General features: G+C 40.1%; 2 protein-coding genes across 2 annotated transcripts in view; one reads left to right on the top strand and one right to left on the bottom strand.

Annotated features, from left to right (window-relative positions):
* Positions 1-203: 203 nt before the first annotated feature.
* On the top strand, positions 204-8,263 carry LOC100623167 (tripartite motif-containing protein 43B-like). Its single transcript, XM_084975648.1, has 7 exons — positions 204-352; positions 2,303-2,717; positions 3,503-3,598; positions 4,867-5,097; positions 5,792-5,814; positions 6,326-6,423; positions 7,557-8,263. Exons 2-7 carry the CDS (start codon positions 2,307-2,309, stop codon positions 8,054-8,056), a joined length of 1,359 nt encoding a protein of 452 aa, XP_084831774.1. The 5' UTR covers positions 204-352; positions 2,303-2,306; the 3' UTR covers positions 8,057-8,263.
* Positions 8,264-12,821: 4,558 nt separating this feature from the next.
* FOLH1B (folate hydrolase 1B) overlaps positions 12,822-26,377 on the bottom strand; it is a gene marked incomplete at its 5' end in the record, with an annotated part of 55,544 nt that continues 41,988 nt past the window's right edge. Inside the window, 7 exon segments of the mRNA NM_214384.1 lie at positions 12,822-13,130; positions 14,905-14,997; positions 18,127-18,208; positions 18,471-18,735; positions 21,393-21,483; positions 23,262-23,353; positions 25,874-25,941. Of these exon segments, the coding sequence (NP_999549.1) occupies positions 12,941-13,130; positions 14,905-14,997; positions 18,127-18,208; positions 18,471-18,735; positions 21,393-21,483; positions 23,262-23,353; positions 25,874-25,941 (881 nt within the window). The 3' untranslated portion in view covers positions 12,822-12,940.

Genomic DNA, 26,377 nt, shown 5'->3' with positions numbered 1-26,377 from the left:
AATCAAAGACTCTTGATGAAATGACGTTTGCAGAGATGTGTTTATCAAGATTATCCAAGGTGTTAAGTTAATCTTGTCCTAGGTTTAAGCAATCTAATCATCTGAGTGAATGCCCATTGGAGGACAGGTGAAATGCAATCACTTGAGCAAATGGGCGTGGTCTTCAGAAACCCAATATAAGGAGCCTCAAGGAGCCAAACTGCATTCTTCTCCAGACCTGAGAGCCAGCATCTGGGGCTCGCCTGGCTCTGCAGACTTCGAAAGCTCCCACTGCCACACTTGGAAGCCTTGATCCCTGAGCCGATTTTGCCTTCCTACTTCTCCAGCTTAGATCGTTTCTACAGCTCCTTGGGTGAGTACAAAATCCACCACAGAGCAGCTCCGGAGACTCCCCTGAGGAGAAAAAAAGCAAATTTCCAACTTTCATGTATCAGCAAATTGAGGTCTTTTCCAATGAAATAGCCTTGTTTACCAACTTGGTGAAGTGATTGCATTCCTGTTTTGTCATCTTTTCATGGCGTGCCTGTTAGAATTAACATGCGATTAATTTTAGCTCTCTGATTTTATCCATCTCTTAGTTATTCCCATGCATTTCAAGGACTCAGAAAACGGTTACTTGATATCTTGTAATTTTGTGTTTAATGCAGAGCATAAAAATAATTTTTAAAACTCTTTTTAATTCCATATATGTTGCCTACTACCATCAACCTTAAAAGTGCAGTAGGCTGGAGTTTCCACCGTGGCTCAGCATTAACGAACCCGACTAGTATGAGGATGCAGGTTTGATCCCTGGCCTCGCTCAGGGAATTAAGGATCCGACATTGCTGTGAGCTGTGGTGTAGGTAGAAGGCTGGATCTGGCATTGCAGTGGCTGTGGTATTGGCCGGCAGCTACAGCTCTGACTGGACCCCTAGCCTGGGAACTTCCATATGCCTCGGGTGCGGCCCTTAAAAAAAATGAAAGAAAGAAAAAAAGATGGAGTTCCCGTCATGGCACAGCGGTTAACGAATCCAACTAGGAACGATGAGGTTGCAGGTTTGATCTCTGGCGTTACTCAGTGGGCTAAGGATCCCACGTTGCCGTGAGCTGTGGTGTAGGTTGCAGATGTGGCTCGGATCCTGTGTTGCTGTGGCTCTGGTGTAGGCCGGTGGCTACAGCTCCGATTAGACCCCAGCCTGGGAACCTCCATATGCCTTGGGAGCAGCTCTAGAAAAGGCAAAAAACAAAAAACAAAAAACAAAAAAAAAAAAAAAGAAAAAGAAAAAGGAAAAAAAAGTGCAGTAGGATGATGTACACAGCAGAAATAATATTCTACGTTCTAGAACTAGGTAATGCACACCATAATTTGGAGAAAATATTGTTTTAAAGTGATGTATACATTGTCTCCTCAGAATGTGAGGTCTTTGAAATTTTAAAGAAACTAGGAAATGACTGGTCAGGCAGAAAGGGGAAACTAGTAGAGAAATATGAGAAAGTTGAGGAAATTCTTTATTTGACTGGTACAGTTAAACTAGGACCCAATTTTTTTTTAGCAAATTAAAAAGCGTGATTTGTTTTGGTGCTGATTACTATAATTCCACACAAATTTCATCTTATCACAATGTGAAGAGGTGCTTGGTAATAGTTTTAAAGACCTGGAAGGTAAAGCCATTCTCTTTCATTTTTTTTGTTTGTTTTGGTTTGATTGATGAATGAGGTAAAGATAAGAGAGGAAGGCAAATTAAACCGATTAGTACATTTACATAAATAGATTCTGGTTAGAATAGGGCCCAATTTGATGATGTTTGTTTTCCACGTCCTTAATTCTGAACATATTCAGAAAGCGTTTGGGAAGTTAAAGTGTTTGGGGATGGTATTCAGATTGAGATATTTTTTAAAAGTCCAAGGAAAAATGCCTGGCAATTACAGGAATTAATAAAAATACAAGCTTCGTGACCATCCTGTGCTAAATCAGAATGACTGGCCTTGAGCATCATGATTGATTTTTTTAGAGCAATTGGGACACACCACCTGGAATTTAAAGTAGGTCAAACTCCTTAACTTTAAGGTATCTGGAGGAAGAGAAGACCTCCACAAAACTGAGGTTCCCCCTTAGATAAGGGGAAGGGGACAGGAAATAGATAGGGTTGGTTAAGCGGCTGAGAACATTTTCTGTAGCTCTTGAGAACTCTCTTTGTGTCTTAAGCAAAACCCAGCTTCTTCTGTTCCAGAGGCAGTGTATTATTGAGTCACAGCCTGAGCCCAACTTCACCTTTTTCTGTCTTTGGGGCAGAGCAATAAACTCCTGATTTTCTTCCCTCAGAAAAATGGCCTCAGACATCCCAGCAGCCTTCCAGAAAGAGCTCACCTGCCTCGTGTGCCTGAATTACCTTCTAGACCCAGTCACCCTAGGCTGCGGGCACAGCTTCTGCTGGTGCTGTCTCTGTGTTTTCTGGGACCAAGCTGAAGAGCCTGCCAGGTGCCCTGTGTGCAGGCAGCAATCAGAACAGACCAACCTCAAGACCAATTTGCTTCTGAAGAATTTGGTGTCCATTGCCAGAAACGCCAATCTGTTTCAGTTCCTGAAGTCAGAGGAACAATGGTGTGGAACCCACAAGGAGATAAAGGAGATTTTCTGTGACGCCGACAAGAGCTTGCTCTGTTTGCTCTGCTCTCAAACTGACGAGCACGGGGATCACAGACACCTCCCCACTGAAGAGGCTGCTGAGGAGTACTGGGTAAGTGATGCCTCAAGGGCACTCGGAAAGGTGGACAGTACAGCCAAGGGGTTAAAAGATATGATCATCGTGATGGTGATTAAGTGCCAGGTACAGATGTAGTGATAAAGCTGTGAAGAAAACACAGCCGATACCTGTTTTATGGAACTTGCATCCAATGGCTGGGTGGTGAAAGCAATGATCATTATTATTTGGATGGCTCAGTATTATGCTGAAGGCGCTGAAAACCCTTCATTTTGAGAAGGAGTCTTTGGCTCTAAAAAGTGCAAATGCAAGGTTTTTTTTTTCCATTGGGTACAGGTTTCCTAAACCTGGACAGAGAAGGAAGACAGAGTACATTGGAATGAGCAGGGGACAAGCATCACCGAATCCAAATTCCGATGCAAGATGCCACACTATCTGACAATTAGCCACACTCAATGAAGTGCTGGGTTCCCTTGAGGATCTGGCATCGTCACCTACAGCAGCTTGGGTCGCTGCTATGGGATGAGTTCAATCCACTGCCCATGAATTTCCACATGCTTGGGGCGTGGCAAAAAAAACTCAATTAAGTCCTGTCCTTTTCCCTGGGCATATGATTCCCGGATGCTGTTGTTCTGCAGTGTGAAATTTCCTAAAATTTATGGTTAGTGAGAAAGCACAGGGACACATGATGATCTCTTCTGGTCCTTCTGTTTTCCCTCAATGACCCAAGTCTTAAATCTCTTGGTACACTCCATCCTTTGGGCTCTGAAACCTCAGCCTATTTGCTTTTTCTGGGCCTAAAATTCATTGTTATTTTACAGGAGAGGCTGGCAAACCAAATGAGATCTTTATGGGAAAAGATCCAAGAAATTGATAGAAGTCTCCAGAAAAACAGCCAAGGAACTGACTCTTTGATGGTAAGTACAAGGATATATTTCTCTTTGAAACAGGTTGAGGCAGACATGCAAGGAACTTAGCCCTTAATAATTTGAGCTGAAATCCTTCTGTGTCACGGAATTCTGGGGAATGGGTTGGACACCATTAAAAATATATTCCACCCATTATTTCAACCTAAACATTCCCTGTCTCTTGGGCTTTTTAGCACCTAGTGGATTGGTAGCTACAACAAAAGGTCCATTAGAAGAATGTGCAATAAGTCCTAAGGCAAATGCACAAAGAGTGATATGAGAGATTCCGTACCAATCATTCAGGATCTCAGGGAAAATTCCTCAGGTTTAAGGTCAATCCCAGTTCTGAAGCTTAAGGAGGTGTTTAAAAATCCATGAGTTATTTCAGGTAGAGAATTTTGGATGTCATAATGTTCCAGAAAGTAAATGGCATGTCACTGAGAACCATAAGTGTCTGTCTGATTAGTACCGGAGCCCAGGTGATGCAAAGGAAATGTGAACCGCAATTTAAAGAGTGTACTCATCATGGGGAAACATTCTAGGACACTAGCTAGAGCATGACATTGGTTCAAGGACAAAATGTAACACGTTAAAGAAAAAATTCAGGAGAAAAGAGAGCAAAGAGAAAGACTGAGATGGAGAGTGAGAGTGATCCATATATACCGAGAGGGAATAGGCCCTTCAGTAAGGACGATTGACCATCCCTATAAAATGCGAAGGAGCCTGAGGCCTTGGAAAGAGGCCAGAAATCTGTTCATAGAGAAAAGGGGCGGGGGGCATAAAGAAGGGGCTATGAGAATGGACTTCTGTTTGAGGTCAGGTAGTGAGAATTTTGATTTTTCCTGAGGACATTAACCCTGAGAGTAATATGGAACATGGCAGCTAAGAGAGAATGTCAGGCTTTGGACTGTGAGATGAGACACAAATTTCATTACTAACATTGATGCAGAATATTGGATATATGTGTCACCCATAAATTTCAATTGCATGCATGAGTGCATGAGGTGTTTCAGACTTGACATGATGCATATGAAAGAAATGGTCCCTAAAAAGCTTTTCTAGAGATGTTTCAGGAACTCATGAAATGTATGGAAGTGGATTGAAGAAAGGGTGGGTTTGGTTCTTCATCTCATTTTTGAAAAATGGAAAGTAAGTGAAGGAGAGGGGAATGAATTTGCTGTCTAAGAAGAGGGGCTACAAATTGGGATGGATGTTCTCTCTCGGGAGAGAACCTGAATCGAGCACACTAAATATTGTTGACATCTATCTCCCAACAGTTTTACGCGTATCAGCGTGGAGACATGATGAGGAAAGTTTATCAGATGGTACCACCATTGTTCCAGGAGGAAGAGATTTACTACTTTGACGGTATTATAAAAGAAGGCCAAAAGTTTTATAAGCTGATCCAAAAAAGGCAAGAGGAAATGATTGGAAAGAAAACAGTCCTCAGAAAAATCTACAAAGAGCTCATGAACATGTGCAACAAGCCAGATGTGGAGTTGCTCCAGGTAAGTACTGAGGACTTGTTTAAAAATACAATAGCTGAAAGTCACACCTTCGACTTCCATTAGATGTTACCAGGAATATATTTCTTCATCTCCTGGATCTAATGGGGAGGGAGGAGATCTCTCCTAGTTGGAAATATTATAGATAAAGTGTAACTCATCCAGATTGTAACTGAGCAAGTGTTACAAAACTGTGACTATGGAGCCCCCCTGGGGAATATATCCTTCTCACGATTTCCTCTCGTGGCTTGTTTCTATAAAAACCAGAAAGGAACAAGTTACTTACTGTCATTCAATTTTTTGGTCTCCAGTTGGACAATAAAATAAATCTGGGAAATGTTCATATATACATTTCCACCTTCTGTTGGGATAGCCTAGGTTTGAGTTGCTTTGTTTAGTTTGGAGCATGTTACCCTTTGGGGACAAGCCCTAGGGAAGACTAATTTACAGAGAGCTGAGAGGTACAGCAATGCATAATCCCTACCCTCTTCCTCTCTCTCTGACACTCAGGTTTGTTAACGCATCAAGATTTGATAATGTCAATATGTTGGGCCAGGGTTTTCTTTAGGAAGGGAAAGGAAAATTTCCCAGGCTGTCCTCTGATAGTGGCGATTAAAATTTTTGTGCAGTTTTCCCAACCCACATACGGGTTGGTTATTTATGAAGAAGTCTAATCTTTTTTTTTTTTTTTTGACAGGAATTGGGAGACAAACTGATGCGGTAAGTCTGGTCTTCTGATGCTGATTGGGGAACTGTGAGGGCTGTGGAAGAAACCAAGCTGCATTTAACAAAGGGAACACATAACTCACTAGATAACACTACCTTGCTTGTGTGCATGTGTCTGGGCCTGTTTTGTTGAATAAGATTTCCTGTTCCCTCTGAATCAGAAGTTAGCATTGTTTTTGCTCCTGTGGCTGACAGAGGTACATGTTGTCAAGCTCAGTGCCAAAGTTTCTAAAACACGAGTTATTTTTGATTTTAGATTTCAAAATCATAAAGACACTGAAGTGCAAGGACTAGTTTCCCCCAGGCATTAGGTGAGAGAGGCAAGTACCTCTGAGAAATGGGGGTGGAATCAGGCCAAGAAGAATAGTGAGAAAAAAGTTTCCCAAATGGCAAGATCCTAATGGATTTTGATGAAGAATATTGAGCTGAAGCCTGGCTTTTCTTAAAGGCTGCGTTTAAGAGTCTTGGGCAGAAGAAGTGTTAATGGCTATCTTTCTCGCTGCAGGAGCGAGGCAGCACAGCTGCACATCCCTCGGCCTCTGCTGCCAGAACTCCATGCACGACCCATGTCTGGGCTGATGGATTGGCTCAACCACTTCAAAGGTAAGTGTCAGCCCATTGTTGGGGCCACCTTGCTAGCTTCTTCAATAACCGTTTGTGTAGACAATCTTTCCCTCTTCATTTTCACATTGTACAGAGGAACAACCTACAAGTAGGCAGATAGAGACATATTGAGTCATAGGGTCACTGTAATGCGGACAAAATTCATGCAGACTGGTGCAAAGGTAGATGTGATTCAGACCTTGTCAATTAGCGAGAAATCTGACAACTAATTTGTATAATGAAAAAAAGGACATGCTCTAGAAATGGCTCCTTGAGCGAGAAATAGCATCCCAGACAATGTCAGTTGTTCACTGAATCCTAGGAAACAGATTACTACTAATCAAAGATATTCCAATTTTCAAAAGTTGAAATGCAGTTGTTTAGAGTTTAAATACATTTTTGCTTGAAAGGTTTTTTTTAGCAATTGCATGTATGATGTGTTTTTCCATTGTCATAATCAGAAAAAATACATAAGTCATAAAAATTAAGTGCAGATAGTAGGAATTTGTGAACAACCACAGGAAAGCAAATTGGTGGTTGATGAGCCATAGGGAGCTCCGTGATAAAACTAACCCTGGAGGGCAACTGGAGCAGGAAGTGGAAGTCTAGGCCTGGGGCTGGAACCACCTTATCAAAGGCAGAAAATTCTTACAAGGACACAGTCTTAAGAACCAGCCTTAGGTTGATTTCTTCATTGTCTGTTTGTTGACCTACCTGGAGAATCACAATCATCCTGGTAGAGTGGCCATCAAGTCTTCAGTCTAAGATGTATTGTTTTCCCTGAGCAAGGGTGGTGGAGGTGGAGGTGGGTTGTATTTCCACGGTCATGGAGGTGATGGGTGCCCAGGTGTCATCTTTCAGAGGTCGTGAAAAGTACCAAGCCAGAGGCAGCCGTGACCTCCGTCTCCTTTACAATCTCCGAACCTTTAGGAAGTTTTTCCATAGAAAGTAGTTCTCTCTTTCTTCAGTGGATATGCTGACAAGCCTTGAATCCAATATTTTCCAGTCAGAGCTGCCCTTCTAATTGTAATTTTTGTTTCCCTCAGAAATACTCTAGGTAGACTCTCTTCTCTGGTAGAGAATTTTATTTTTAACGTCAATTTTGACTGGAATGTTCTCTCATCTCTCCACAGTGAAAATTTCCTTCAGTAACGAAGTGAGCAATCAGCACATCAGGGTGTTTGATGATGTGAGAAGTTTGAAGTACAGGGATGACGGCCTCTACGTGTCTTTGGACGCCAGCCCGTCGAAATATTTTGCGGCATGGGGAACCCGGGCCTTCACCTCTGGCAAACAGTACTGGGAGGTGGATGTGGACAGCTCCTGGGACTGGGCTGTGGGCGTCTGCAGGGACTCCTGGCTAAGGAAGTTTGACAGCCTACTGAGTGACTCCAACAGGGACAGCTTTCTCCTTGTGTGTGTGAAGGAAGACAACCACTACCGTCTCTGGGCCACCGCCCCGACCACGCCTCTGTACATACAGAAGCCTGTGGGCAGGGTTGGCATGTTCCTTGACTTTCACACTGGGAGTTTGAGTTTTGTGGATGTGGCCAGGCGCTCCCTCATTTGGAGGTACGAGGATGGGGTGTTCACTTTCCCTGTCAAGCCTTTCACTTGCACAGGCCACCTGTAAGGAGAGCTGTCAGGACCCAGACTGGAGGCTCAGGCCTCCTTCTCTGAGGAGCCCTTCTCCTGCAGCAAATAAGGACACCTCATGGTCTTTAGGCTCTTTCTACTCTATTGTAACTTCCTTTTATTGCTCTTTGTAATGAAGTGAGTGTTAAATGCATACTTTTGTTGGTTTCCCTCCATTTTCTTGTCAATAAAATCTTGTCTTGGAGCCATTTGTCTGGACTATATGATATGGTTGGTTACCTGTTTTGTGAACTTGCTGGACTCACCGAAATATGAGGGTTTGCTTCCCATTTCTTGGCACCTAATCCAGGAAGCCAGGGCTTGCACCACATGGGCACACCTGGTCACCTCCCAGACACAGGTCAGCCTGAAACCTCTCCTGCCTCTTGGGTCTAGTCCACCTTACCCACGCTCACCCTTAGGGCAAAAAATGATGTGACAGAGAAATCTCCACTGATCTCCAGAGAATGGGATAAACATTTCTTTTAGAGAGGACCCCAACTTTTCAGGTCCTCTCCTTTTGCAGTATTATGAGGGACAAGAGATAAAGTGCCTCTTGTATCCACTGCTGTGTTCTGAGCATGTTACACATTGGCTGGGACAGGAAGGACGGTGATCAAATCCTTATAGGAAAAAGTTAATGGGTGGGACAGTTTTCTTATTGGGAAGAAGCTTTCCAGTAAGAGTCAGGGACTAGAAAACAAAGTTTAAATTTTCAAGGAGTTATGGCTCAGTGGTAATGAACCCAACTATTATCTATGAGGATGCGGGTTCGATCCCTGGCCTCACTCAGTGGGTTAAGGATCCAGCGTTGCCATGAGCTGTGGTGTAGTTCAAAGATGCAGCTCTGACTGGCATTGCTGTGGCTGTGGGATAGGCCAGTGACTAGGGCTCTGATTTGACCCCTAGCCTGGGAACTTCCATATGCCACAGGTGTGGCCCTAAAAAGCAAAAAATAAACTTTAAAAAAATAAAAGGAGGGTAAACTTGGTTAGAAGAAACAATCAAGGCAGATTCACACACCATTAAAAAAAAAAACCCAAAGTTTAAATTTTCAGAATTTGAAGGTGGAGGTCAAAACCTGATTAGATTATGCGCATTGAGTTTGAGCCCAATCAAGTTTTAATTTTCTTCAGAAAAGTGCATCTGCAGGTGGGGGCTGTATTCGTGTAGATACCAGGCCTGTGTGTGACTGTGTCTATTACAATCATGGTGGTCTCACGTCATTTTTTAAGTTTTTTCTATTTAATTTACGATCATTGCCTAGGTCATGCAAAGGATGGTAGGGCAGGGGACATTATCTGTTTCCATTTTACCATCATGCAACAGAGCATTGTATTTGGGGTTTTTTTGTTGTTGTGGTTATTTTTTTAGGGCCACAGTTGGGGCATATGGAAGTCCCTAGGCTACGGGGCAAATCAGAGCTACAGCTGCCGGCATACACCACAGCCACAGCTGCCGGCATACACCACAGCCACAGCAACCGGGATCTGAGGTTCATGTTGAACCTACACGATAGCTCACAGCAACGCCAGATGCTTAACCCACTGAGCAGGGCCATGGATTGAACCTGCACCTTCATGGATGCTAGTCGGGTTTGTTTCTGCTGAGCCACAACAGGAGCTACACATTGGTTTTTTTATTTTACTGCTCTTGTCCCATACTGAACTGTACACTCACCATATATCTCCATCAAAATATACTTCCAGAATTTATTATTCTTAATACTGGGTGGTTAAATTTACTATCTAGCTTAGGTTATAGACCTTACTGCATCCTAGTAGCAAGAGTCTCTTATCTATCATTTGAACTAAAAAGAATCATGCCTTTAATGTGAATTTTACCCATTCGGTGTTGAGCAGAGAAGTGGTATAATCTGCGGCATGGTTTTCCAAATACATTCAACATTTCAGCCACTCACATTTTATTTAAATACAGACATGTCATCATAGTCTTAGGAGAACAAAAGCATATTTTTATACATGCAACAACACCAAAAGTGTCTATAAAAATCTAGAGGTTGGAAAATTTACGTTAGACATTTTAAATATCATCCATATTTTTGCATCACTTGCTTTCTTGTTCAATAGAAACTCAAAAATATGATTTAATCAATATTTATTTTTAAAAGTTATTTAAAAGTCTACTATGTATGATAAAACTTTGAAAAACTGATGTCTAAAATGTTTTTGTTTTTTTTTTTTTGTCTTTTGTTGTTGTTGTTGTTGTTGCTATTTCTTGGGCTGCACCCGCGGCATATGGAGGTTCCCAGGCCAGGGGTCGAATCGGAGCTGTAGCCACCGGCCTACGCCAGAGCCACAGCAACGCAGGATCTGAGCCGCGTCTGCAACCTACACCACTGCTCACGGCAACGCCGGATCGTTAACCCACTGAGCAAGGGCAGGGACCGAACCCGCAACCTCATGGTTCCTAGTCGGATTCATTAACCACTTCGCCACAACGGGAACTCCCTGATGTCTAAAATGTTAAAGCAATTTATTTTTTCTTGTCAAAACACTTATGAATCATCTATTGTAGAATTCTATTTGGTCCTTTACTATCCTGTCTTCTCTGCTTATTCCCGGTTTAATGACAGGCAAAGTGTGAAGAAACGTTAATTATCTAAGGTTACTCATCACGACCTCCCTGTCTACTCCATTGTCTAGTTTGATGCTGATGCTGATCTCTGGGTAGTTTCCGTCTCTTATTTCTTCTATCCTCCACTCTCATTTCACCAGTATAACCAATTCCTTGCATTACCCTCCTGTTTTAAATGCCCAGAATGCTTTCAATTTATTTGGGGGGTTTAAATTCTTCATGATCCATTTCCCCTCATCATATTTCTATTTGGTTAGTTTTTTTTGTGTCTGTTTTGACCTCATGCACAGTGAGTGAAAATTCCCCGATCAGGTATCGAACTCCAGCCACAGCAGTGATGCTGTGTGCTTTAGCCACTCGCCGACCTGGTAAGTCCTCCCCTTCATATTTTAAAGCCTTAAAACCAGGAGTTACAAGGAGAATCAGTTCCAAGGAATGAATTATCCCTTAGAAAATGAAATAAATACAGTAATCTCTTCCAAAATAGACTGTTACTTTTTTTGTCTTTCCAAGAGGAAAGGATAATTTTTTTCTTCTTTTTTGTTCAGAGTTTTTGGTTAACACATAACTTTGAACTGTCAATCAACCAGTTTGAATATTTATTGAAACTTGTTGAAAAATTTTTAAAGGTATATCTATAAAGGTGTTGCAAATATATAAAGTATTTTATAAACAAAGTAAATATATAAAATAAATTCTGGAAGTGTATTTTGATGGAGATATATGGTGAGTGTACAATTCAGTATGGGACAAAAGCAATAAAATAAAAAACCAACGTGGAGTTCCTATTGTGGCTTAGCAGAAACGAGTCTGACTAGCATCCAGGAAGATGCAGGTTCAATCCGTGGCCCTGCTCAGTACCTCAGCATTTAAGTACCTGTGTTCTCAATTGATTCAACACAATCATCCAATCTATTTGAAATATTTAACTTTTATCTTTCAGGTGTGATGGATGAACCAAAAAAAGATAGCTGAGCCTTCTCCCCCAGGACGATTATTATACAATTAGAAAAACAAGACAAAGTAATTTTTCCAAAACAATTTTTGGAAAAAAAGCTTAAATCAATTATAAGCTTTAATGAAACACAACTGAAGTGCTTACTGTAAAAAATATTTAAACAATAAATTACTAATAAAAATTTTATAGAAATATAATCTGAGCCACATATGAAGTTTTAAATTTTTAGCATTCACATCATAAAAAGTAATTTAAAACATCTGAAATGAATTTCAACATATTTAAGCTAATAGTATCTTCAAAATTATCATTAAAAACATAATGCTGAATGTATTAATGAGAATCTTTACTTTTTCTGTACTAAATTTTTGACATCCAGTACTGGTAACATAGCTCAATTCAGACTAGTCATATTTCAAGTGCTTGATAACCACAGGTGGCTACCCTATTAGATGCTATGGCATTAGACAAACCACCTATTACATGGGAGGCACCATGTTTTCAAATCCTCAGTGGACAGACCAATTTCAAGTAGTCTTAGGAAGGGGAAGATGGATTAGAACCCACCAACTACAAGATTCATAGTAACAGAAGAGCATTAGAAATGGTGTCACGGGAGTTCCCGTCGTGGCGTAGTGGTTAATGAATCCGGCTAGGAACCATGAGGTTGCGGGTTCGATCCCTGGCCTTGCTCAGTGGGTTAAGGATCTGGCGTTGCTGTGAGCTGTGGTGTAGGTTGCAGACGTGGCTTGGATCCCACATTGCTGTGGCTGTGGTGTAGGCCGGCAGCTGCAGCTCCGATTCGACCCCTAGCCTGGGAACCTCCACATGCCTCGAGAGCGGCCCAAGAAAATGGCAAAAAGACAAAAAAAAAAAAAAAAAAAAGAAAGGAAAAAAAAGAAATGGTGTCACGAAGATAGTTTTAGAGGGAAAGTTGTCAAGGTTAGCCAGGTTGTGTGCTTTATAAGCGAGAACTCACCAGTGGCTGTATTTGGCATCGTAATGTCCACCAGGGAGGGTCTTTGTTTTCTGGATGATGTGGAGGACTGAATTTGATTTTTAGAAAAAAAAAAGTAAAATAAAAATTTAGGCTCTTCTTAATTTTAACACCTAGTTCAACTTCAGAATACCTCACTATAATTTGAGAACATAAATTATCCTTCTTTCTTATTTGATCTATCCGGAGAAGAAAAAAAGAATATCTATATATCTCTACATATGTATACATATGTACACAACTTTATTTTTCAGATTATCAATACATTCATCATGATTCTTTCTGACAGCCATCAAAGCAATTCAGTATGTGTTCTCTGAAGAAACTTCTTAGGCTACTTCTCTCAGAGTCCCTGCTGCGGCCTGCACTGTGAAGGCTGCAATAGAAATCTGTCTCTTCACTTCGCCCCAGGCCTTGGAAGGATCCACTTTGTTTTCAATATCAAACAGAGCGTCATAGATCCCTGGGAATGACTCCCCCATGTACTTGTTGTGGCTGCTTGGAGCATAGATGACATGCCTGGTGATAGAAATAGTTTGCTGTCTGTTAATTGCTCAAATTATATACTCAAGGGAAAAAAGAGGGACACCCTACAGTTCCTGGATTGTTTAATCGTAATTTTATGATTTGAAAAAGCTGCTTGTCAACCAAGTTCAATCTCCAAAGACCAGTCTATGATATATGTGGCAATTAATTACATTTTAACTTTAAAAAGATGACTTGAAGTGGTTCAGAGAAATGAAAATAATGACAATGAGAGATACGACAGCTCGTCACCTGCTATGGATCATGCTTGGCATTAAAGTATTTACTGATAGTCTTTCAAATCCTTAAAAATAAACTCTACAAGGTTGATATTAGCATTTTCATTTTTTTATTTTTATTTATTTACTTATTTCAGTCTTTTTACGGCCGCCCTGTGGCATTGGCAAGTTCCCAGGCTAGGGGTCGAATCAGAGCAGTAGCAGCTGGCCCACTGCCACAGCCACAGTAATGTCAGATCCGAGCCGCGCCTGGGACTTACACCACAGCTCACAGCAACCCTGGATCCTAACCCACTGGGTGAGGCCAGGGATCAAACCCGTGTCCTCATGGATCCTAGTCAGATTTGTTTCCCAGGAGCTCCAGTATTAGCATTTCAAAGAGGAGGAATTTGAGGTCTGGGAGATGACGTGATCAGTCTCAAGGCACATTTCAAACAAGTGCCAACCCTCCAATACCACCATCCTCTGAAACATGGCACAGTTGCGAATACAAGACCCTGTTTGTGACGAGCAAAATTGTTAGTGTGTTTCTCCGATTTAAGAAAATCATGTTACAATACCAAGCAGGAAGCATGAAAAGTCATTAAGATCAGTTTGATAATGTTCAACATGACCTAGAAAAAAGGTGATGTTTTACTGAAGGAGCTAAGCCAGTGCATGGATCTTGCCCTAGGACAGAAGGGCAAGTTGCCCAGTAAAGACCTGAAGGATGGGGCAGGATCATGCTGCCAGGGCAAAGCCGGCAACCCTGCCTGGATAATGGCCTTATACCCCACTCCAATTCTTTCATGGACAATCCCGAAACAGAAAGATGGATCATCTCTGGCCGGTCAAGGATCTAATTAGTTCCGCATTACCCGGGCATAGGTGGTGGTTATCAGAAATAATTATGACTGTCAAAGATTAGAAAAAAACATGGAGTTCCTGCTGTGGCGCAGTGGGTTAAAAATCTGACTGCGGCAGGTCCTGTTACTGTACAGGTTCAGTCCGCAGCCCTGCACAGAAGTCAAAGGATCCAGCACTGCTGAAGCTGCAGCGTAGGTCACAGCTGCAGCTTGGATTCAATCCCTGGCCTGGGAACTCCCATATGCCACAGGTGCGGCCTTACAAAAAAATTAAGAAAGAAACTAAATTTCAACATTAGGAGAGAGAGTAAATACAAATATATTTACTACATCTTCTGTGGATACAGAAAAAAAAATATATCTAAAATAAGAGAAGGCAAAAATGATATATGCCAAAGTACAAACATAATTTTACATCTGACCAAATAGAACTGAGGAGATTTTTATTTTCTACTTTTGACTTGATGGACCTTCTAAATTTCCTAAACTGAACATACATTCTTTTATAAACAGAAACAACACTAAAATAAAGATCTACAGTAATCACACTACATGTATATAAATAAATATATTTCTCATGTATTTTGGAATTTTCTATTTGCTTGTAAGAAATCAATTACATTTTTTCCACAGTGTAAAAATTAAGAAAGTTCTATATTAAAATAGTCATATTTTTATCCTTACCTGTAGAAAGGCCTGTCTGGCAATCCTAAAGGATCAATAAATGCTCGTTCCAAAAACATCAGTTGATCATTCATAATTCTTAACAATATTGGACTGGAAAAGGAAAGGAAAACTGTTGTAGCTTCTTGAAAATATGTGCATCACCCAGCAAACTAAACATTCAAAACAAAAGTAAACACAGAGAATATATTTTAAATTTCTATATAACATGCAAATAAAGAACTGTAACATGCATAGTTACATTTTTTTTAATTCTGTAAAATACTATTCCACTGAGGCTTATAAAACCACCAAAATGGTTCAACGTGCCAATGAAAGAAATTACAGTAATTTTTATTTATGTTGAAATAATTATTTGACATACCTATATTCAAATATAAGCAAGCTTAGACTTTTTTCACCTTAGGTATCCTAATAACCTTGTTTTTTCTTTTTAGAGCTGCATCTGCAGCACATTGACGTTCCCAGGCTAAGGTCGAATTGCAGCTACAGCTGCCAGCCTACACCACAGCCACAGCAACGCCAGATCTGAGTTGTGTCTGTGACCTACACCACAGCTTGCGGCAATGCTGGATCCTTTAACCCACTGAGTGAGACCAGGGATCGAACCCACATCCAAATTGGGACTAGTCATGTTCTCTAACCTGCTGAGCCACAATGGGAACTCACCTAACCTTTTCATAGATGTCATTTCAATATTGAAATGGAAGAGTCTATTAATGCTTAGTACCAACATTATTATAATGTGGAAAATTATACACATATTTGTCAAATGACAGCTAGTGGTATTTTTATTATTATTATTAAAGACATACATATTATGAACACAAAGGATGGTAATTTAACCATCTCATACCATATTTGAATGCCTGCCACGTATCAGACACTTTCTGCTTTCACAGAGCTCGCATTCCAAAGGGCACGGGAAAGTTTTACTGTAATAAGAATGACTCCACATAAAGGAAAATTTACCAGCAAGCCTGGAGTAAGGCAACGACATTATTAAATTCAATGTATTAATTCTACCATAATTTTCTTTGAATTTTATGGCCTCACCCATGGCCTATGGAAGTTCCCAGACTGGGGATCAAACCTACAACGCTGCAGATACTGGCACTGCTGCAGTTAGGTTCTTAACCCATGGCACCCATGGTGGGAACCCCATAAATCAGTTAACTAATGAAAAATAATCACTACAATAAGAAGTTATAGGATTTCCCGTTGTGGTGCAGTGGCACTGAATCCAACTAGGAACCATGAGGTTTCAGGTTTGATCCCTGGCCTCGCTCAGTGGGTTAAGGATCCAGCATTGCTGTGGCTGTGGTATATATAGGCTGGCTGCTGTAGCTCCGATTAGACCCCTAGCCTTGGAACCTCCATATACTGAAGGTACAGCCCTTAAAAAAAAAAAAAAAAAAAATTACAAAAAATAATGAGTTATAAATTACTTTGTAGAAAAATTTAATTTTTCCTTAGTTTTGTTATGTTTTAGTTTTAAATAATAACAGCTACTATTTACCAATTAATTCCTATGTGCCAATTACTATTCTAAATGTTTATAAAGTATGTTAACCTTCAAAGCAACCCTCCAAGTAAAGCAGGAAAACAGGCCCATTCCATAGATGAGATACTCAGGTTCAGTAGGTAAGTTAAATAACTTGTTCAGGCTACATCTAGAAAGCTTTAGCGTGAAATAGGAGTTCTGTACTATTCCTTCAACTGCACTATGTTGACAAAGGGAAAACAGAGTAACTGAAAGCTCCACAATTAGATCTGAGCGATTTTCAACATTTATTTATTTAGCATGAAGAACTCAGGTCCTGTGATAGTGCAAAGGTAAACTGAGCGTAGACTTTACCTGTGAGCAGTTCACATAAACTAACCGAGGAGGTGACTGAATGAACCATGATTTCAATAAGATACTTTAGGTTTCTGAAATGAATTCATAAACCATCGCTACAAACATAAACACACACACTGTTTGGCTCTTCCTCGTACAGAGCAGAGTTCAATCTGAAATATCCCTGGAAGGTAAATGCTCAGAGCACCCAACTTAAGTAAACGAGATTTTTTTTTCTTTCCCCACCAGAAGCATGCTGGCCTCCCTAGAGACTGGAGGAGGCTAGGTTTGGAGGCTGAATACCATGAGAGCATGAAAGTACGAGGGAGTCAACACTGTATCCTTTTATGGGTTAAAGGGATTGATTTAAGAACAGCAGGAATCAAGAAGTGTCTCTTCCTCAGATTTCAGTTTTGGTTGAGAAATTCAACACCCATTTTAACTTTCTTTAGCCAGCATGTACTCTCAATATGGGCCATAGCTTGCTCCAGGTGTTTTAGGATTTGTAAACAGAATGGAAACACAAACAGTACCTTAACTATCAACTGGAGCCTGTACGATAAATACATAAATACTCAATGAAGCGAAAGCCCAGTGTCCTAGCTACCACACCAAGCCATCAGGCAGTCTGTCACAGGGAAGAAACATCATTTACTTAATGATAGAAAACCAGCTTCATAGACTTTATGGTGTTTGGCATCACCTTAAAATTTCTTTATTATTGTTGTTTTTTTTTAATCTCACATAAAATATTTGGAAAGAACTGTAAAGCATAAGAAAAAAAAAATCTTCATACTCACCCAAATGTAACACAAAATTATTATACTCATCAGTTTTCAGGAAGATTTTCTCTATGTTCAATAAAACATTGTATATGTAAATTTTATGACTGGTTTGTTTCACATTACAAATTATGAGCAGAAGTGGAGATGAGGAACTCTTCCTGGGGTTAATGACATTAAGAAGGGGGAGCGAGAAGGTATGTTTTGGGAATAGGAGAGTTTGGTGAAGTATGATGAAAGAATAAGAGGTAAAACTGGAAAAAGAAAGGGACATACAGTGGAGGACCTTCAAAGGTAAGATGGAAATGTTGTAGCTACTACTAGTGGTAAAGGAGCCACCAGCATTTCTCAGACCCGCATATGCTACTCAGAATGTCCTAAGCATCTCTCAGAGATACGGCAGCTCTGTACAGGAAGTGTTGGAATGGGGAGACAGAAAGCAGAAAAAACTTTCCAAAGATAATTGAGCAACAAAGACGTCAGCTAGTGTTTCTTTTTCACTCATTATATCTATTACATGCATAACATATATTATGCATAAGATATATATATACATACATGTGTGTCTGTTTATATACATAGAGAGGGTACAGAACATACTTGTTTTTATCCAAGTCTTGGACTCTCTCACTGAAGTTAGAAGCGATTTCTGTAAAATTCTTCACTGCAGAGAAGAGTGAATCTGAAATAAAGAAGGACCCAATCGCATTGTTCTATAGTCTAAGCAAAGGGAGCAATATAAGAAGCTGTTCTCTTTTGTATTTTTGTATATTGAAAAACAGGCATCAGTGAAATGGAAGATAGATATATTTCTAGACATAAACAAAATATTGAATCATACGGAATAGCAATTAATAATAAATGAACCTAAGGTAGGTCATTACATTTTAGAGATTAACAGAAACATACAGGCTGTGAATTCTGAAAGCAGAAGGGTAGCATACCAAACGACACACTGTATGCTTTCATTTCTTGTGGATGGTTCATTGAAATATTGTAGAGTTTATCAGCATAATTTCTTAAAACTACAGCATAATCTCGACAGTCAAAAGGGAGCACTACAGAATTGGCAAGTTCGAAAACAATTCCTCCTCGAACCTGGGCCACAGCAAGATGATACTTAAAAGTTGGGTCATAAAACTTTTCCACTAATTCATACGTTTCATAGACACTGTGATACAGTGGATAGCTGCTGAATTTGTTGGTTACCTACAAAAAAAAAAAAAGAAAAAAAACACAAAAAAGAAAATATACCTCTTGTGAGATAACTAAATAACTTATAATAAAACACATAGTATATTTGCTGTGAATATTAGTGGGATTGCTTTTGTCAGTAAGAAATAAAGTACTTAAGTACCTCAATAAGCCACTTATTAAAGGGTTAAATATTAAAACGCACCCCAGGTTTTCACCAGTAAAAAAAGATTATGTGTATATAACATAAATGATACTACAAAAATCATCTTGGAAAAACTTAACATTCTTGCCTTTAACAAAACAGATGTAGAAATATTTCTGAAATAAAGACAGCATGGCATTTGAGTGAAAATAATTTAAGACAGAATTGTTAAAAGCAAGTAAACAAACATGATGCATTATTACATTGGGCAATGCTATAACTTGTTTAATGACTGAAATTCGGCAAATAAATATTTCTCTGACAAGCAGCACGCTGACAAGTGAAGTCTGAGCAGGAAGGGCTTCAGTAGTGGGTCTAAAATCTCACTAAGCAGAGAAAGTGATGCTCAGATAGGTACAGGAAAATAAGAACATACACAGAAGGCCAGAGGGAAGGACTTTCCAACCTATGAACTGCTGGTTCATGCCTTTTCTCCATTTTAAGATGTTTGTTTATTTATTTACTTTACTGATGCAATAGAACAGTTTATATAGTGGTGCAGTTTATAGAGTGGAACTCTGGAATTGGCCGACCAGAGTCTGAAGTTAGACTTCAGGACTTACTACCTACCAGTAAGGACTTACTACTTTTGGGACGATTATTAACCCAAAAGTTATTAACCTCCCTTTGCTGTAATTTTCTCATAAGTCAAGTGTACATAATATTAACATCTATCCTCTTCACCAACCCCATCTAACCCTGCCCAACTTCCTACCCCCATGGTAGGAGATTAGCGATTTCCTTTCTTCTTTACTAGATTGAAGATTATAAAAGAAAAACTAACCAGGGAGAAAAGACCTACAGATTCTCAGTGTTGGCTGCCTCCCAGTGAAGCCACTAAAAGACATTCTCAGTCCCTCTCTTGAGAAGCTCCCCCTTCAAGAAAAACCACCCCTGCATACAGGGGTTCAATCAGCTTTTTACAGTCTCACTCCTAAATAAGACAGATTGCCAAAGAAGGTCAGGCATTTGCAGAAAGACTTTAACTTGAAAGGTACAGACCAATCACACAAACTAAAATAAAATCAATTCAGAATAAGGAGGTACCACAGGGAATGGAGGGAAAAAATAAAAAAGAATGGCAGCATTGAGAAAAATATTCCAGAAAGTATAAAAAGACAGAGATAGAGACAGAAGAGAACACAAACATACACTGGAAAAAAATCCCCAGATGCTAAACAAATTAACAATAGTTTGAGAAAGGGAATCCAAAGAAAAAAACATCGCCTCCAACTATAATGCATAGGTTTCTGGAGCAACGGGTCCACTTTGTGCCAGCCCAGAATACTTAAAAAATGGCATAACTAATACACACATGGACATCAAGGACAACATAGTCATTAAAAAAAGTTACTAAAGGAGTTCCCATCATGGCCCAGTGGTTAACGAATCTGACCAGCATCCTTAAGGATGCAGGTTCGATCCCTGGTCTTGCTCAGTGGGTTAAGGATCCGGCGTTGCCTTGAGCCGTGGTGTTAAGTTGAAGACGAGGCTCAGATCTGGTGTTGCTGTGGTTCTGGCATAGGCCGGCAGCTATAGCTCCAATTCAACCCCTAGCCTGGGAACCTCCATATGCCCAGGTGCGGCCCTAAAAAAAAAAAAAAAAAAAAAAAAGTTACTAAAATCTTCCTTAAGAGACCAAGGAACAAATGGAACCACATCTCCCAACAGGCTGGACGACAGTGAACAATGAGTAGACAATTCTGAGGGTATGGGATTTTCAACCAAAATTTTGAGTCAGCCAAACTGTCAAATAATTGTATGTAGTATAAATGTCATTTTTAGATAAGCAAGGTCTTGGGCTTTCCTTCATCCTTTTCAAGAAGTGCCTGAAGGATACGCTCCAAAAGAATTGGAGAGTAAATAAGAAAAAGGAAGACACAAAATCCAGGAAATAAAAAATACAAAATACAAGAGAAATGAAGATATTCTCAGACATCCTAGTGAGTGAAGGAAAATTTCACAGGCAAGAACTGTGTCACAAGCAGAGAGAATAACTGAGGACCCAGAGGAACAGAAAAACCCCAACAGGGAAAATGAAAACTCTGCCTGATCACCTGATGTGCTGGACTATACTAAGAGTTTGGTGTGAGTTAACTGATGGATTCATGGAGGTAAAAAGAGAGTCTTCTAATCAACAAGTGGAGCACAACCATATATTGAGAAGATGTCATTAAGGAAAGTATTTCAGGGTTGGGAGAAGTGATGTAAGAATGAAGTGCTTATCTTCCCAAGTAAGAGGTAAATCGATAATACTTAAAACTGAAAAATATAGAGTAGCACAAACAGATTATTATGCAGAGAGATATCAGAAGAAGCCAATTCGAAAATTGAAAGAATTTTAATTGGTCAAATAGAACCAAGGGTGGAACAAGCATGGCGTTTAAGTCATTTTCGGATCCAGAATTGTTTGTTTAGCTGAAAATATCTTCATAAATAATCCTGAAGAACTTACTGACAGACTTACCCAATCTTTAGTATACCGTGCTCTGCCTGAAGCAATTCCAAGTCTTTGGAAGAACACTTCAAAATCATTACCAGATCCTAATTTGCTAATCCTTTTAGGGATAAAATAAAGGATGATTTGAGTAACTTCTTCATTGAGTACAAATCAAAGCTTAATTGAATGCCATTCTTAATATTATAATTTTTTAAAAATTTTCAGGAGTTCCCATCGTGGCTCAGTGGTTAACGAATCTGACTAGGAACCATGAGGTTGCCAGGTTCGATCCCTGGCCTTGCTCAGTGGGTTAAGGATCTGGCATTACCATGAGCTGTGGTGTAAGTTGCAGACATGGTTCCGATCCCGCGTTGCTGTGGCTCTGGCAAAGGCCCACAGCTACCACTCCTATTAGACCCCTAGCCTGGGAACCTCCATATGCCGCGGGTGTGGCCCTAGAAAATACAAAAAAAAAAAAAAAAAAAAATTTTCATGGCCATGCCTGTGGCATATATAAATTCCCAGAGCAGGGACTGAATCCAAGCCACAGGTGTGACCTTTCAACCTACTATACCTGGCTGGAGTTGGAACCTACATCTCCACAGCAACCTGTAGTTGTATTCTTTTTTTTTTTTTTTTTTTTTTGTTGTTGTTGCTATTTCTTGGGCTGCTCCCGTGGCATATGGAGGTTCCCAGGCTAGGGGTTGAATCTGAGCTGTAGCCACCGGCCTACGCCAGAGCCACAGCAACGTGGGATCCGAGCCGCGTCTGCAACCTACACCACAGCTCACGGCAGCGCCGGATCGTTAACCCACTGAGCAAGGGCAGGGACCGAACCCGCAACCTCATGGTTCCTAGTCGGATTCGTTAACCACTGCGCCACGACGGGAACTCCTGTAGTTGTATTCTTAACCCACTGCGCCACAGCGGGAATTCCTAAAAATATAATTTTTAAGTATATTGTCTTAAACAAGCAGAAGTAAAAAGAAAAGAAAGAGGAATGTCAATTCTAATCACAAAATATCTACCCTCATGAGATCACTGTACTTCTGGATTCCTGAACCCCTATGGGGGAAGTTTCCCCACACTACCAACAAAGCAATTCTCCAGAACAGCTGGCTATTCTACAATTCAACCCAATTCTGACAGTGTCTACCCAGATACAGCAATAGATTCCACAAGTTAAAGGCTCAGTCCCATGAGATTGTTCCCCACCCCACCACCACCCCACCCACCCACTTCAGAAACCTGTGCGTCTAACCCATAGCCAGGAGCTATTGTGCAGAACTCAAACCCCCTTGAGTGCTCAACCACCAGAGGAACCTAAGGAATGATGATGTTACCTTTTCTGAACTCAGTCAGCTAAATCTTAGACTTTGGCAAACTTTGTCCCAATTTTATTATGAATCCTGTTCCAGCCCTTTTATGAATATGCCTGTGCCCTTAGCTTAAAACTTCCCCAATTTTGCCATTTGTGGAGAGACGCTGCTTTAGGAAAGATCCCTGGTGTTCTCTTTATTTACTCTAAGTAAAAAATTCTTCCTTCTCCCACTCTTTGACGTGGTTGTACCTTTTGACTCAACACCCACCAAGAGGGGAACCCAGTTTTCCAGCAACAATTTTTTTGGCCACGTCCAAGCATGGGAAGGTCCCAGGCCAGGGATCAAACCTGTGCTACAGCAGCAGCCCGAGCTGCCCCAGTGAAAATGCCAGATCCTTAACCCACCATGACACCAGGAAACTCCCCCAATAACAATCTTATTTGTGAACCAAAGCATCACTTTTTTTTTCCAATATGCTAGAGAATTTTAAAATAAGTTGTTACTACTTATTGAAAAAAAAAATACCCTTTTATTTGCAACACAATCCCATAATTCAGTAGAAAGTTTTGTTTACCTGGGCAAGCCACTGAATTCAGGTGAAGGACTTTTTTCATTCCAGCTCTCAAAAAGAGATTTGCCTTCAAACCCTTCATCAGGACTTTGGAGCTAAATAGTTTAAAAAGAAAAAATGAGAATACTTATCAAACAGGTGTTTTAAAAACTAAATATCTATTACCTGGGGAATGAGTAGCTAAATTATATTCAACAAAATAAGGAATGCAATTCAAACATGAGCACTTATTAAGAATTACAACGAGTTTCTGACAATATGGAAAATGCTCATGTTATTATGTACAATGCAATTATTATTTTAAAAAATACATGGCATGTATGGAAAAGAAGCCTAACCGAATTATTACCAAGTCCTGTATTCAGATGAATGATCACAACATAAGATTTTTTTTTTTTGGTTTATTTTTCTGACTTAAGAGAGGCTACTCTCAAAAATAACATACTCCTCCACCTCTTATTTATTTGTCTTTTCTAGGTCCACATCCACAGCATATGGAGGTTCCCAGGCTAGGGGTCTAATCGGAGCTGTAGCCGCCGGCCTCCACCAGAGCCACAGCAACGCAGGATCCGAGTCAAGTCTGTAACCTACACCACAGCTCATGGCAACGCCAGATCCTTAACCCACTGAGCAAGGCCAGGGATTGAACCCGAAACCTTGTGGTTCCTAGTCAGATTCGTCAAACACTGAGCCATGACAGGAATTCCTCCGTCTCTTATTTTAGAAATGAAAAGCAGCAAGCTGGTTTAGGTAAGGTGTTTTTTCAAATACTGCTTTGTGCCCACAAGGCTGTCAAAGTCATTATATAGTACATAATAAAACAAATGCACTAATATTTTATTTAATTAGTTGAGTATTCCTAGTAATTTTATTAAACATGGGACTTTCAATACCTTTTCAGGTTTCACAGATGAGAAAACCAAGGAAGTAAAACAGGACCTACTCTTGAATTCCAGACTCAGAGTATTAGATGTTATGCCAAAACACTAAGCACACTGACGTGTAATTAGTATTCCATCAATATTCCATAGACAGGGACAATATATGGTATAAAAAGTTTTTATTTTATACTTAATAAAAGTCCTATGCTCTATCTTTTAAGAAATTCAATTCAAAAAGGTTTACGGACTACCTACACTGTAGAAAACTTTTTGAAGGTGCCAGCAATACAAAGTTTAATAACACATCTTACCTACCAGTGGGAACTGTAAATAATAATAATAATAATGCAGAATTCAGTATGTTAGATGCTATAATAGAAGGATGAGCAAAGGTTGATGGGAACACGAATTTACAGAAGTGTCAGGAGAGAGTCAGAAGTTATATCAACATCTCAACCTGTAAAATATTAATACGTAAAGCAACAAAATAATTTCCCTCAAGCTTATAAATTTACACAAAACTTTGATATAGGACACGGTACCACTTTATTTATTTCCAGAAATATGAATTTGGAATAAGGTAGAAACACATTGCTAAATTCTCAGATTATCACTAAATTTTGAAATGGTGCAAAATTGTCACTAAAATTTGAAATGTTACAAATCACGCCCCTGAAACAAATAAAACAGGATAAAATAAAACCCCAAATTGTCACGCATCACATAATTTCAAACCCGACCTGGAAAGCAGTGTTTTTTTCAATTGTCCAGGGACCACCCATCCACCTGGGAAACACACTTAACTGCCAAGCTTTCCTGGGGGAATTCTCTGAAACACAATGTTTCAGATATTTAATTATGTATGCATTTCATGGGAATTGATAAAAGTATAAGTACGTGGGGTGGAGCTAAGTAACAATATGAATAGATTTTTCCAAATTACACTTTTCTATTCCTGTTGGGGAAGTTAATACATTCAATGCCATGTTTATGAAACGAAACCTTAACAGTATGTTTAGGTTTTATTTAAAATCCTTGTCTGAGGGAAATGTGAGTTTTTCTTGGTCATTACATTTTAACTGGTAGTTCTGTTAACAAGGTAAATCCAGGGAGGAAAGCCCAGTTCAAATCAGGTAATCAGCAATCACTACAAAAGTGAGCTCCCTTCTTGGCGCAGCAGAAACGAGCCACAGCAATCCGAGATCCAAGCCGCGTCTGTGACCTACACCACAGCTCACGCAGCGCTGAATCCTTAACCCACTGAGCAAGGCCGGGGATCGAACCAACATTTTCTTGGATACTAGTTTGGCTCGTTACTGCTGAGCCACAACAGGAACGTCCCTTTAAGAATGGCAGCTCTCCCTGAGTCCTGAATTACTTGGTATCAGTATATGAAAGAGTAAACACTGGTTTTCAAATTAAGGAGTTAAACCGCAGGACCAGGTCCTGGTTCAGCGATCAAATAAGGTGTGTGTCTTTGGTGGCTAATGATTTTTGAGCTCAGTTTTCTTGTTTACAAATGGGGATGAGAGATGCAACGCTATTCGTGGGCTGCCTCAGCTTGGTGTGGGGAAAAATGGTGTGGCATGTGTCAACAGTTTATGAGATGTTTCTATGGCTTCTTTTCCACATGAAAAAGGACACGTTATGAAACAACACAGATGTTTAACAGAATAATGTCCCCTCAAGAAAACATCATCTGTAGAACTTAAAATTCCATGGAATAATTTTTACCTCCTTTGTTAGGTTGTACACCAGGCTGTACATCAGGGGGGTACAATCAACTCTCAGAGTGTAGTTTCCTAAGAGACAAGGAGAAGGTGGTTTGTTGTCTATCTCATGTCTTTATTTTATTCATCCATTCGAAGACTCTTGCAAACTCCTTAGCCACAATGATTCCTTTAAAACCTTAAGTGTGATCAAAACTCTCCAATTTGGAGTTCCTTAGTGGCTCAGGGGGTTAAGGACCCAGTATGGTCACTGCTGTGGCTCAGGTTCAATCCCTGGCCCCGGAACTTCCATGTGCCATGGGTACAGTAAAAAAAGGAAAAGAAAAGAAAAATTCAAACTCATCACTCAATAAAACTAATCATCCTCACCATGACCCTCTGGGCCACACATGAAACAACCTCAGGTCACCTCTCCAAATCGTCACCTCCCACCCCACCCAGGCACTGTTCTATGCAACACGGACACTAAAAGTAATTACCTCACAAGAGTACTGTGTTAAAGCAATGT

Source organism: Sus scrofa, chromosome 9 (genome assembly GCF_054392235.1).
Source record: "Sus scrofa isolate SSC_HxYL_T2T_F1_AM1 chromosome 9, Sscrofa_HxYL_maternal_Yorkshire_Landrace_v2.0, whole genome shotgun sequence".
Classification (NCBI taxonomy): domain Eukaryota; kingdom Metazoa; phylum Chordata; class Mammalia; order Artiodactyla; family Suidae; genus Sus; species Sus scrofa.
Note: the sequence above shows the minus strand (reverse complement) of the source record. Positions and strands in the feature narration are given on the sequence as shown.

Excerpts from the sequence above, each read along its gene's own strand:
- LOC100623167 (XM_084975648.1), top strand. The coding sequence starts at position 2,307 with ATGGCCTCAGACATCCCAGCAGCCTTCCAGAAAGAGCTCACCTGCCTC. Across the intron at positions 5,098-5,791 it reads CAGATGTGGAGTTGCTCCAG|GAATTGGGAGACAAACTGAT; the intron begins GTAAGTACTGAG and ends TTTTTTTGACAG. Across the intron at positions 5,815-6,325 it reads TTGGGAGACAAACTGATGCG|GAGCGAGGCAGCACAGCTGC; the intron begins GTAAGTCTGGTC and ends TTCTCGCTGCAG.